The 13,930-nt window shown below is 42.3% G+C and overlaps 1 protein-coding gene across 4 annotated transcripts in view; it reads right to left on the bottom strand.

Annotated features, from left to right (window-relative positions):
• Positions 1-9,825, bottom strand: part of agla (amylo-alpha-1, 6-glucosidase, 4-alpha-glucanotransferase a) — a 34,917-nt gene extending 25,092 nt beyond the window's left edge. The window contains exons 1-11 of one of the 4 annotated variants that reach the window (XM_084183675.1): positions 9,733-9,825; positions 8,557-8,715; positions 7,058-7,268; positions 6,596-6,765; positions 5,807-6,010; positions 4,002-4,183; positions 2,133-2,244; positions 1,014-1,140; positions 779-881; positions 582-679; positions 124-263 (exon numbers count right to left, since the gene is read on the bottom strand). In XM_084183675.1, the coding sequence (XP_084039801.1) occupies positions 124-263; positions 582-679; positions 779-881; positions 1,014-1,140; positions 2,133-2,244; positions 4,002-4,183; positions 5,807-6,010; positions 6,596-6,765; positions 7,058-7,268; positions 8,557-8,641 (1,432 nt within the window). In that variant the 5' untranslated portion in view covers positions 8,642-8,715; positions 9,733-9,825. The other 3 variants (XM_084183676.1, XM_084183677.1, XM_084183678.1) reach the window with 3 other exon arrangements.
• Positions 9,826-13,930: the final 4,105 nt, after the last annotated feature.

The raw sequence follows: 13,930 nt of genomic DNA, 5'->3' as shown, positions 1-13,930 counted from the left end.
GAGCTGGGGCACAGTGGAGAAGACAGCCGAAGAGTGTCAGAAGTGGAGATTATTTTGTTGCTGCCTAAGTGCCAGCCGGCACAATGGGCAGGAGTGAATGAATGTCAAATAAAAAGTGCGGACCTGGCTCAGCAAAGTTCCTAAGAGGGTCGTCTCCCATCACCCAGCCATTGTGAGCCAGGAAGTGACAGGCCTTGTCTGGCTGGTCCATCATCGGCAGGTCATCCTCCAGGCTCTTCTCCTCGAACGGGAAGGTGAAGTATCTGTCAACATACAAACGCATTTATTTATTTGGATCCACAATAAAATTTGTAAACAAAGGACCCAAATTGTATTTACATGTGCATGACTGCTAAGGAGGGCACTCCTGTTTAAATAAGCATAGCATGATATAATCGCTAATGTCACGAATGGAACCCACTTTTTTCAATGCCAAGGAATAAAGTTCATCTCCTTCTTTGCCATTACAGTCATAATACTGTAGACCTTGTTTCTAAATCTGTTTTTATATTAATATGAGTGAAGTAAACTAATTCATCAAGCCTTTTAACATCTACAAGCAGTCAGCACACATAGCCTACCTGGTAACAATAGGGTCTTTCCTGGTGACGGGGCCCAGCTTGGGTCCGTGGTCAGCCAGGCGCTCATAAACTACATTTCCCACGATGCAGTTAGCAGCCTGTTTGGAAAACAAGAAGCAGAACAAAGAATTGTAAAACGGATGGACTACATTACTCAGACACACATATGGAACATACCAAAGCTACTGATGCCCTACCTGCTCCTGGTGGTGTAGCATCTGCTGGTACTGCTCTTTATTGATCTCCTCCAGTCTCCCCCACAGCCAGTTACAGGCCTCCAGAATGGCTTGAGGACTGCGGCTGGACAGGGAAAAGAATTGACAATGTGCAGGACGAGACTTGGCTTTAGATTTGGGGATCGAAATAATCTACTCAATGAACTGATGTTAAGTCATTATCATCAGTTCATCATGATAACACGCACACACTAACCTGTGAGGCACAAAGGTCTCCAGAGCAGAATCCATGTCCACTTTATTTCCGAAGCGTCTGAACTTGGGGTCCTGGATGATCTTAAGTCCCTGTTTACCCCCAGTCTTCTTCTGGTCTGGTTTCGCTCCTGAGGACAATCACATAATACCACAACATACAATTACTTCATCAATACCAACACATTCAAGCATATCCTCAATACCAAAACACAGCTATTGAGAAATTATAGCTGCCAAAAAAGGAAAATTGGATAATGATAAATCAACACATTTGCAATTTCTCCCCATTTATATTTATATATATTTTTTGTATTTTACCCCCTTTTTCTACCCAACTTCGATCTTGTCTCATCGGGCTCGGGAGAGGCGAAGGTCGAGTCTTGTGTCCTCCGAAACATGACCCGCCAAACAGCGCTTCTTAACATCCGCCCACTTAACCCGGAAGCCAGCTGCACCAATGTGTCAGAAGAAACACTGTTCAACTGACGACCGAAGCCAGCCTGCAGGCGCCCAGCCCGCCACAAGGAGTTGCTAGAGCACGATGAGCCAAGTAAAGCCCACCCTAACCCGGACGTCGCTGGGCCAATTGTGCACTGCCCTACGGGACTCCGGTCACGGCCGGTTGTGACACAGCCTGGGTTCGAACCCTGCGATGCAGTGCCTTAGACCGCTGCACCACTCGGGAGGCCCATGATTTTTATTTTTTATTGAGTCATTTTGTTTCACATTAGAAATGGGCAAACTCCCACTGAGGTGGAGGTAGATGCCTGTTTGACTGTGACTTGGCTCTACTTCTCGTGCGAATCCATACACGGTCACTGTTTGGACAGGTGGAGCTCATGAGAAGAGGAGATGGTTACTCTTTCGAACGACCCTCTGACATAAGGTGTTTATAAAGCACAGGTGTATTCATCAGTGCACACCGTAGCAAACCGTATGAAACATTTTGCAACGAAAACGAGACAAGTTCAGGTAAGTAGGTAGGTCTCTCCACGTTTCGGCCTACTTGCTTCCTTTTTGGTTCCTTGTGAATACACCCCAGTTATTATAATGGCACAGCAGATATCATGAACAGAAAGATAAAAACAGTACTGAACAGTGCTCAGTTGAATGCTCTCGCCTTCTGTGAGCAGGGTCCTGAACTCCTCCACAGTGTTCTCGATTTTGACCTGGAAGAACTCCCACAGCTTGACCTTAGGGAACACCTGCCCCCACAAAACATCGCGGATCGCCTTAGAGAGGTGAAACAAAAAAATAAAGGTTTAGGTCTTCACAAAAGGAGCTCACAATTTCATTAAGACAAATCCCATGAGGTGTTATGTGTAAGGCCCTGGAGTTTTTCCTGACCACATCATGGCATGACCAGGAAAAACTCTGGACAACAACCATTATAGTGCTGTGGCCAGGGTAAATGATATCTGTCAACATTCCTTAAAGGTTCAATGCAGCAGTTTTTATCTCAATATCAAATAATTTCTGGGTAACAATTAAGTACATTACTGTGATTGCTTTCAATTAAAATAGTCAAAAATAAACATAAATAGCAATTTCTCAAGTAAGAATTTTGCTAGGACTGTCTGGGAGTGGTCTGAGTGGGGAGGGGAAAACTGAAAACTAGATGTTATTGGTAGAGAGATTTGTAACTCTTTCTTATTGGTCTATTGACTAATTTACCACCTGGTGATGTCACCAGGCAGGCCAAAACAGACTGATATTTCAAGCGACCTTTTCAAACAGCTCTTACACTAAAAGGGCATTATCATCCTTTTCATAATTTCACAATATTGTTCCAACCTCATAGTGTGGAAATGTACAGTGCCTTCGGAAAGTATTCAGACCCCTTGACTTTCTCCACATTTTGTTACGTTACAGCCTTATTCTAAAATTGATTAAATAAAACATTTTCCTCAGCAATCTACACACAATACCCCATAATTTATTTTTTTGTGTGCAAATTTATAAAAAATTAAAAACAGAAATACCTTATTTACATAAGTATTCAGACCCTTTGCTATGAGACTCGAAATTGAGCTCAGGTGCATCCTGTTTCCATTGATCATCCTTGAGATGTTTCTACAACTTGATTGGAGTCCACCTGTGGTAAATTCAATTGATTGGACATTATTTGGAAAGGCACACACCTGTCTATATAAGGTCCCACAGTTGACAGTGCATGTCAGGGCTAAAACCAAGCCATGAGGTCGAAGGAATTGTCCGTAGAGCTCCGAGACAGGATTGTGTCGAGGTACAGATCTGGGGAAGGGTACCAAAAAATGTCTGCAGCATTGAAGGTCCACAAGATCACAGTGGCCTCCATCATTCTTAAATGGAAGAAGTTTGGAACCACCAAGACTCTTCCTAGAGCTGGCCGCCATGCCAAACTGAGCAATCGGTGGAGAAGGGCCTTGGTCAGGGAGGTGACCAAGAACCTGATGGTCACTCTGACAGAGCTCTAGAGTTCCTCTGTGGAGATGGGAAAACCTTCCAGAAGGACAACCATCTCTGCAGCACTCCACCAATCAGGCCTTTACGGTAGAGTGGCTAGATGGAAGCCACTCCTCAGTAAAAGGCACATGACAAAGTACTGAGTAAAGGGTCTGAGTTATTATGTAAATGTGATATTTCAGATTTTCGTATTTTTATAAATTAGCAAAATTTTCAAAAACCTGTTTTTGCTTTGTCATTATGGGGTATTGATGAGAAGAAAACAATTTGTTTTAATCAATTTTAGAATAAGGCTGTAACGTAACAAAATGTGGAAAAAGTCAACGGGTCTGAATACTTTCCGAAGGCACTGTATATAAAACACATGAATATCTTGTTTTTGACTGCACTGGGCCTTTAAGTTCCCGGTTCGAGGATTCCCTTCCTGCTTATTCCCTACTGATTCCAAGAATCCTCCAACCGGGATTTCTAAAAAAAACATGGGACTTTTGGGAAGGTTGGAATTTCACAACCCTAGCTGAGAAAGTGAACCTCAGACACTCACATTGAGGTGCCCCTCGTTCTGGACCTGGGCGGGGAGGCCCATAGCGGCGTACTTAGCATCAGCCATGTTGCAGGTCATGTGCCATATGGCCCGGTCCAGGACCCAGGCTGACCTCAGGTGGGGGGAGTTGACCAGGTTGTAGCCACACTCAGGATGCTCCTTGATCCACGGGCTGTTGGCAGCTGCACAGGCGAGGGGAAGTGCACAAAGCAACAGTTACCACACTGAAATCAGCACTGTTATGAAGGACATTAAGGCCTTTGTCAAGGAATATTACAGAGGGGAATGAAGGTTCATTGATTCTATGCAGACACTCCCTGATGATGTCAAAACTAACCTTCTATCAGTGGTAGGATCATCGATGGGCATATGATCAAAATGCCAGTGGTATCTCTTCACTCTAATAAACCCTACAGACTTTTTATTTAATCTTTTTGCATGAAAAATATGATGTTTTTATGTAAACACTGAAATGTTCACATTTTGATCTAGGTTATTTCTCAGATAATACACATTCTAACCATAGTGTGTGCCTGTTTATAATATGAGCACATGTGACAGAAAAGGGGAACTCTAACATAGGTAACCATTTCAAAGTGTTACATCATATCACAGCAGCGCAGACCCATTGGTACATCATTGTAAGGTGCACTGACCACAGACCATAGAGTTCAGCAAGTTGCTGGCGTCAGTCAGCACATGACCTTTAAACTGCCATGGAGATAAGGTTACTCTGACCATCTGACCTTTCACAATACTGGGTCTTGGCCATAGAATGCTGCTCTCAAGCCCTTATGTTCTTCAAGCCTTCCCTAGGGTTCTGAAGCAGGCTACCTACACTAAACCTTACTACAGACACTTGCAAACCAAAAAGGATACAACTGCACTGAACAGAAACTAGTAGACAATAGAAAAACAACTCAACTACCTCCATGCAAGCACTGCACTGCACTCAAACACTGAAGACAAAAGAAACCACTGCTGAAACCAATGGCAATGAGTCACTTTGACGCAGGTTCTATTCAAAACACATATAACCAATAGGAGCTTGAGTCAGCGAAAGCATTCTCTCTTTTAGCTTAGCATGCTAGTCACATAGATTCCACAGAGTCTGTCTGAACTGTTATGCAACAGCTTGGCTGCACAACTGCACACACACAGACTAGGTTCACCAGCAGCCATAACCAAGTGGTGCAGAATTATCTAGGGAGGGTATTTTTAACACGCCACTCATCTTTAAAGCTCGCACTAGACTCGAGGACCATGACTCATCATTATTTTAGAGACTGTGACCTTTCCCTAGCCTACGTTCAGTAAGAGACATGCAGTATGCAAACTCATTGTGATATTAGGAGTTCTGCTATGGCAACCAGTAAGGTAACTAGAACTATACCGTCTCAATAAACACTCGCTTGACGGGATGTTAACAGCAACAGGCACACATCACTGATTCAAAAAAAGGCCTTAGTCAACACACTGGAAACTACACAAAACACCTAGAAAGATATTTGTCCAACTTTGGCTAGAGTGGGACTTTAAAAACGTTGTACATATAGAGGGATTTTAGGGATATAGGACTACTAAACTATGAATTGTGAGACCAGCCTGGCTCTTTGACAATGCTGGTACTTTTTCTCTGAACTTTGAGAGGAACTACTCTTTAGGTATGGCCTCACAGTTACTGACTGTGATGCAACATCTCTAACCTAATAGGCAGCTTTTGCAATGATCCTTCAACCAAAGAGAGGGAGACACAGATGCAATCGCGTAGGCACACGTTCATCCCCCATCCCACCCACACACACCTGTATGATTGTAGACCACGTCAGTGATACAGATCATATTCCACTCTTTCTTCAGTCTCTGCACCAACTCTCCCACTTCTGTCCAGGTGTAGTTCTTTCCCGGTGGTGAAAACTCTGGGTTCAGGCTTAGTTGGTCAGCTAGGGAGTAGCAGGACCTAGATATCCCTAGAGTCTGGAGAGGGGTGAAGTGGATCATGTTGTAGCCTGTGAAACAAACAAAATGCTTATGTTAATATCCAAGCATTGGAGCTGAATTTTCTTTGTTTACTTAGTTTGTTCAGTTTCATCCAAAAAACACAGGGAATGCCGTCTTTGCATGGCATGATATCTATGCTTTCCATTTCACTTCGGTTATTACTACTACATACAGCTTGTTAATGATTAAACGGACCCTCTTTCTATTGTCAAGTGAGGACAAGCCTGGGATATTGCAAAATGACAAGGTGAAAATGTAGTATAAACATTGGCTTGGGACCATGAACTAAACTGGTGTCCGTAGGTCACCTAAAAAATTACGGCCAAACCTGTTAATTGGGATTCAAACTTCCTGGTGAGACGATGGACTACAAGACTATTCTACGCTCTTGATCCTGGAAAACTACAGGCATAACACACCTAATACTGTACATCTAATTTAGTTAATGACTAGTTGATAAGTTGAATCAGTTATTATAGTCCTGGGTTGGAACAATTAAAGCCCTACACAGCCCTCCAGGACCAGGATGGAAGACCAGCACACGTAAAGGCAGGCTGGCATCAAGACGGACCCCTGTCGCCCTCCTCTCTCACCAGATTCCTTGGCCACCCTCAGTCTGTCTGGCCAGTCATCCAGGTGTCCCAGGCATTTGGACAGGTAGGTCTGGATGGTGATACAGTCCAGATGGACGTGGTGGTTGTCAGCCCCGGCACGCAGCACTGGGTCCACCACTATGTAGCCACCGCCTGACTTCTCCTCATGGCTGGGGGTGAAAATTTGGAATATTTATTTATAGTGGGGATTTCAAGGATTATATGAGGACAATAAATTATTATATGAGGACAATAAATTATTATATGAGGACAATAAATTATTATATGAGGACAATAAATTATTATATGAGGACAATAAATTATTATATGAGGACAATCTTGACAACGTTCCAACTTGAACATACAGCATGAGTTGCTCCAGTGAGTTGCCCAGTGATGTTGTGGCTCATGTAGAAATGCAATATGAATACTGGTCTGTATTACAATAGTGTTAACTCTCACCCGTGACCAAAGTAGTATTGGTACGATCCAGCGATCTGCAGGTCTAGGGTGCAAAACTTGTCAGAGTCGTCCTCTCTTCCCGTGGGGTTGTGCCAGTCCAGGGCCTGGAAGGTGTGACGGTCAAAGTGTTTGCCCAGGGCAGGGTAGTTAGTGTGCACATGCACATGTTTTCCCTGGAGAGTAGGGCCCAGACGGAACTGGAGCTCAAAGCCTTAGAAGAAACATATAGTACAAACAGGCCTGAGCATACAATATATTTATACAGTGCATTCAGAAAGTATTCAGACCCCTTGACTTTTTCCGCATTTTGTTACATTACAGCCTTATTCTAAAACCAGGGATGGGCAGCATGCCTTTTGTAGGAACTCAGTCGCTGTCTCAACTTACTTTTACACATTTTCCTCTCCGCCACCATGGCAAAATGTGCAGAATTTCAGAAAACTTGCTTTAAAACTGCAACATTTTCTCTATGCCCCATGGCAAAATATGAAGAATGTCAAGAAATTAACTCTGAAAGGTCAATTTCTTCTCTCCGCTGTCAAGAGGGGAGGCTGCTAAAATGTTTTGCTCGCAAGGTGAGGGGCCAACAAAATATTTTACTTAGGGCCCCAAAAAGTCTAGGGCCGGCTCTGACTGCACGTGCTGGTATGAATGTGGGTGCGCAGACCCCGCGAGCCACTGCGGCCCCCCATGATGAGTTCAGATTTTTTGTTTGCCCCCACCGCTTTAAAGTTGCCCATCCCTGCCATTGACTATAAGTTATTAATAGGAATAACAATGAGTTCTTTCTGATCTTTGAACATTTATTTTGCTAATAAGCTCAGCAGCAGCTGCCTTATCAAGTGTGGTTGAGACTGCAGCCCTGCAGTTGCTCAACTGGAGAAGTGGAGTGATACTGGATCTCTACTAGTTCCTGTTGTTGCTGTTCAACTGTAGTTGTGGCTTATGAAAATAATTTAGAAATATTTGAATCATCTAAACCAGAATCTCTTCTTAAGGAAGCAAACTATGTTGGATATGTCTCATAATAGTCTCACGTTACCAGATATCACTGAATTAAAATGAATAATGGCTGGGATGAGGTTATTACTGATAATGTATAATGTGAGTGCTATCTAGAAAACGTTGATGCATTTGTATACTGGAAATCTTGGATGACCGACCAACAGATGTCTGAATCGATACAATAATTCGGTCTATATTAAACTAAAAAGACAACACTCCCGCCTCACGACAACAACAACAAAAGAACTACAAAAGAACAAAGAATAAAATGTTCAAAAACTGCAATGCAACAAGACTGGGAGGGACATGCCTGTGTCTGCCTGCAACCACAATCCCCAGTCCCCATGGGCTATCTATAGAAATAGCACACTAGCAAATATTTCTACACGTCTCATGTTAAAATACCACCTAAACTTTCTTGTTATTCTCAGTCTCAATAAATCAATACCATGGTAGCCTAAGCCATGCATAAAAAGGAAATAATGTCCAGGTACCTTGGTCCAGGCGGAAGAGTGTCCTTCCCAGCTGTTCCATATCGTTGAGGACCAGGACTCTGACTTGTTTTGCCTGGAGGGACATTTTGACTTTCCTTATTTAGGTCGTCCTTTACTGTACCGGGGATGATGCTTTGGAAAAAAACGATCGAGAACCCCCTGTTGAAAAAAAAAATGAATATGTCACCAGCCATCAACAACATTGCAACTTACATGCAGGCAACTGTAGCCCATATTTCCAAGTAGCCCATGTTTCCAAATACATTCATATTGAAATTTGACTAACATCTTTCGCTCTCATAAGCTACACATCTTTCTGTACATTTAACAACATTTAACATTTAGTTGTACACGTCCAGTCTATTCCCCAAAACATGGATGGTTACAGCACAACCACGCATGACTGTAAGTCGCTTTGGATAAAAGCGTCTGCTAAATGGCATATTATATTATTATATATTATAAAATGTAAGCAATTAACAGAAATTGTAGGCTATTCCAGCTGTCTAAAAATAGTTACATTTCAGCAGCCTATTGCAGTTTGTAACATAACATTGTTGACACATTGTGACAGCTGAAATGGTGAGGTTGAAATTGGACTATTGGATCCATTTCTTAAAGATCAATGCATTTGAAATGTGATAATAGTCACCACAAAGGTGAAATTCTTAGAAGTGGAGCTGTCACTTGATGCAATTGGCAGGCAGCCTTTTATCCAGAACTGGAAACCATGTAGCCAATGGCGCAAGCAAAATCAAAACATACAGGTCCAGTTTAAATTCTTTCCACTATCAACTAAATTCGGCAGACCTAAGTTTGAATCCTTTTCAGTTGTTCACTGCATGTATCCCACAGCTTCTCTCGCGTCTACAATGCGCGCATCACCAAAACGCACTGTCAACAAACGCCCACTTGATATTGCGCAGCGCATGAGTGTCCATATTTAAATCATAACTCATTATGGATAAGGTCCAGAATTCAGTCGGTTTAAAAGCCAACCAAGCTATTTTAAATGCTCGATCTACCGTGTCCAGTCTCAGTCTGCCACTCACTAAAGTATAAGGACCAAGCAGACAACCACACAACCTGCATCTGCAAGATGCGCACACTGTACACAAAATTGTGTTGAATCATTATGCTTAGCTTACAAACTGTCGAAAAGCAAAAGTTATGTACCTGTTACATCCAACTTCAAATACTCAATGCATCGTGAACAGTCGCGTTAATGTCATTTGCAAAGACACAAAGTATCGTTTTTTTTTTTGAAGAATAGGCTTGGCATCTGAGCAGGGGGGAGTGTCAATTTTGCAACGCCCTTTAACCCGACTACCGTACATGTACGAATATAAGAAAAAAGTATTATCATACTTTCTTGTAGACAGGTGCAATGCGAATCTTACCTGTTTGGCAACATTATCTGGCCTTATTAAAGAGCACCATTCGACTGAAACACCACATGTTGAAATGGAATTCATTAAATAAGAAACGATACAAGATTAAACCGTGAGCAGGGTTGCGCTGCTTCTACATGAAGAGGACATGTGTTACGTAACATGTAGGCTACATGACTGCAGTGCAGAACTCTATGGAGTTCAAGCGCCATAGAGAATGGGCTCGTTTGAGTAGCAAGGCGAGAGCAACCGACTGTAGACGAAAGTCGAGGAGTGAAGTCGGGGAGATGCATCTGCGACAGCCGAAAGTTGGAGGTTGATGTGGTTTTCCAACAGCAAGGCTCAGTGCAACATGGCATTGTTGCCATTGTTTATAAAAGTTATTATTTGTAATGTCGAAATAAACATGTCTCCAACCCCCATATCACACACTCACAAACTGTAAATAAATGTGTGTGTATTGTACTACCAATTGGTGAGAGAGAGCCTCAAATATCACATACAATTGTACATATCCCCTTGGTTCCTGTTTCAGTCACATCTTTGGTAACGTTCTCGTAGGTCAAACAAAAACACCCTAATGATTGGTTGACAATAGAGCCTCCCGCAATGCAGGAAATGGCTACAGGATGAAGTTGGTGAAGAGCAACTGCAGAAACTTGCAGTCGACTGAAGTTAAAACTTAATGACCTTTGATCACATGGTTTTTGTCAATTTCATGCAATCCTCATGTAGGCGCAAGTCGGACAATTTCTATCCACAGAGTGCAACACACTTTGACCACCGACGGTCACCGAATTGACAAAAGTGATCCGCTCCAAAGCTTTCTATTAAATAATGTGGTAAATACAATGGGGGAAACAAGTATTTAGTCAGCCACCAATTGTGCAAGTTCTCCCACTTAAAAAGGTAAGAGAGGCCTGTAATTTTCATCATAGGTACACTTCAATTATGACAGACTAATTGAGAAAAAAATATCCAGAAAATCACATTGTAGGATTTTTTATGAATTTATTTGCAAATTATGGTGGAAAATAAGTATTTGGTCACCTACAAACAAGCAAGATTTCTGGTTCTCACAGACCTGTAACTTCTTCTTTAAGAGGCTCCTCTGTCCTCCACTCGTTACCTGTATTAATGGCACCTGTTTGAACTTGTTATCAGTATAAAAGACACCTGTCCACAACCTCAAACAGTCACACTCCAAACTCCACTATGGCCAAGACCAAAGAGCTGTCAAAGGACACCAGAAACAAAAATTGTAGACCTGCACCAGGCTGGGAAGACTGAATCTGCAATAGGTAAGCAGCTTGGTTTGAAGAAATCAACTGTGGGAGCAATTATTAGGAAATGGAAGACATACAAGACCACTGATAATCTCCCTCGATCTGGGGCTCCACGCAAGATCTCACCCCGTGGGGTCAAAATGATCACAAGAACGGTGAGCAAAAATCCCAGAACCACACGGGGGGACCTAGTGAATGACCTGCAGAGAGCTGGGACCAAAGTAACAAAGCCTACCATCAGTAACACACTACGCCGCCAGGGACTCAAATCCTGCAGTGCCAGACGTGTCCCCCTGCTTAAGCCAGTACATGTCCAGGCCTGTCTGAAGTTTGCTAGAGTGCATTTGGATGATCCAGAAGAGGATTGGGAGAATGTCATATGGTCAGATGAAACCAAAATAGAACTTTTTGGTAAAAACTCAACTCGTCGTGTTTGGAGGACAAAGAATGCTGAGTTGCATCCAAAGAACACCATACCTAATGTGAAGCATGGGGGTGGAAACATCATGCTTTGGGGCAGTTTTTCTGCAAAGGGACCAGGACGACTGATCCGTGTAAAGGAAAGAATGAATGGGGCCATGTATCGTGAGATTTTGAGTGAAAACCTCCTTCCATCAGCAAGGGCATTGAAGATGAAACGTGGCTGGGTCTTTCAGCATGACAATGATCCCAAACACACCGCCCGGGCAACGGAAGAGTGGCTTCGTAAGAAGCATTTCAAGTTCCTGGAGTGGCCTAGCCAGTCTCCAGATCTCAACCCCATAGCAAAATCTTTGGAGGGAGTTGAAAGTCTGTGTTGCCCAGCGACAGCCCCAAAACATCACTGCTCTAGAGGAGATTCTGCATGGAGGAATGGGCCAAAATACCAGCAACAGTGTGTGAAAACCTTGTGAAGACTTACAGAAAATGTTTGACCTGTGTCATTGCCAACAAAGGGTATATAACAAAGTATTGAGAAACTTTTGTTATTGACCAAATACTTATTTTCCACCATCATTTGCAAATAAATTCATTAAAAATCCTACAATGTGATTTTCTGGAAACAAAATATCTCATTTTGTCTGTCATAGTTGGCGTGTACCTATGATGAAAATTACAGGCCTCTCTCATCTTTTTAAGTGGGAGAACTTGCAAAATTGGTGGCTGCCTAAATACTTTTTTCCCCCACTGTATGGAACATTTTCTGCAGCTTATTTCACGCTACAAGAGAATTTCCAATTTGACTTATATCTGACTTTGCCTTGCAGACTGTTGGAACGGATCACTTTTGTCAAGTCGGTCATCGCCTTTCATAGTGTGTTGCATTATGGGGATAGCAATTGTCCGACTTGCGCCTACATGTCAACTGCATGAACTTTACAAATATCATGTGATCAAAGGTCATGAAGTTTTGACTGCAGTCGACTGTAAGTTTCTGCAGTTGCTCTTCACCATCTTCATTCTGCAGCCATCGGCTGCATTGTGGGAGGCTCTATTGTCAACCGATCATTAGGGTGTTTTTGTTTGACACACCCGAACGTAACCAAAGACATGACTGAAACTGGAACAAACTTTGCAGAGATTCATGTATAGTGGATGCATAATCCACTATACAAAATTAATGTGGTATTTGAGTTTGTCTCGTTAATTAAACACCTATTTTAGTATGCTAGTGTGTGATATGGGGGTTGGAGAGTATCTCGACATATTTTTTTTATTTTTTATAAACAATGGCAACACTGCCATGTTGCACTAAGCCTTGCTGTTGGTTGGGGGCTTGTAAGTAAGCATTTCACTGTAAGGTCTACACCTGTTGTATTCGGCGTGTGTGACAAATAACATTTTATTTGATTTTGATTTGAAAGGAATAGACTTTCTGGCCTAAATGCAAAGCCTTATGTTTGGGGCAAATCCAACACCACATCACTGAGTAACTGCCTCCTTAATTTTCAAGCATGGTGGTGGCTGCATCATGGTATGGGTATGCTTGACATAGGCAAATACTGGGGAGTTTTTCAGGATAAAAAGAAACGGGATGGAGCTAAGCACAGGCAAAATCCAAGAGGAAAACCTGCTTCAGTCTGCTTTACACCAGAGACTGGGAGAGATATTCCCCATTCAGCAGGAAAATAACATACAACAAGGCCAAATCTACACTGGAGTTGCTTACCAAGAATACAGTCAATGTTCCTGAGTGGCCAAGTTACAGTTTTGACTTAAATCTGCTTGGAAATCTATGGCAAGACTTGAATATTGCTGTTTAGCCATGATCCCCAACATATTGACAGAGCTTGAAGAATTTTGAAAAGAATAATGGGCAAATATTGCACAATCCAGGTGTGCAAAGCTCTTATAGACTCGATGCAGAAGTTGTATCTAACAGTTATTGACTCAGGGAGCTGAATACGACTATATTTTAGTTCATATAATTTTTATTAATCTTTCAGAAATGTTAGAATTTATCTTCCACTTGGACATTACAGGTTATTTTGTGTAGATTGATGACAAAAAATGACAAACCAATTTTAATCCCACTTTGTAACACAATGAGATGTGAAGAAATCCACGTGGTCTGAATACTTTTGAAAGGCACTGTAGTTTTGTGATTTAATGTGTGAAGAAATGTAAGTCGCTCTGGATAAGAGCGTCTGCTAAATGACTTAAATGTAAATGTTGGAAAACCACATCAGTGTCCGACTTTCACCTGTCCAGATGCAC

Source organism: Coregonus lavaretus, assembly GCF_964263955.1.
Source record: "Coregonus lavaretus genome assembly, chromosome: 19".
In the NCBI taxonomy this organism is placed as follows: Eukaryota; Metazoa; Chordata; class Actinopteri; order Salmoniformes; family Salmonidae; genus Coregonus; species Coregonus lavaretus.
The sequence above is the reverse complement of the archived record's forward strand: the minus strand, read 5'-3'. Positions and strand labels throughout refer to the sequence as shown.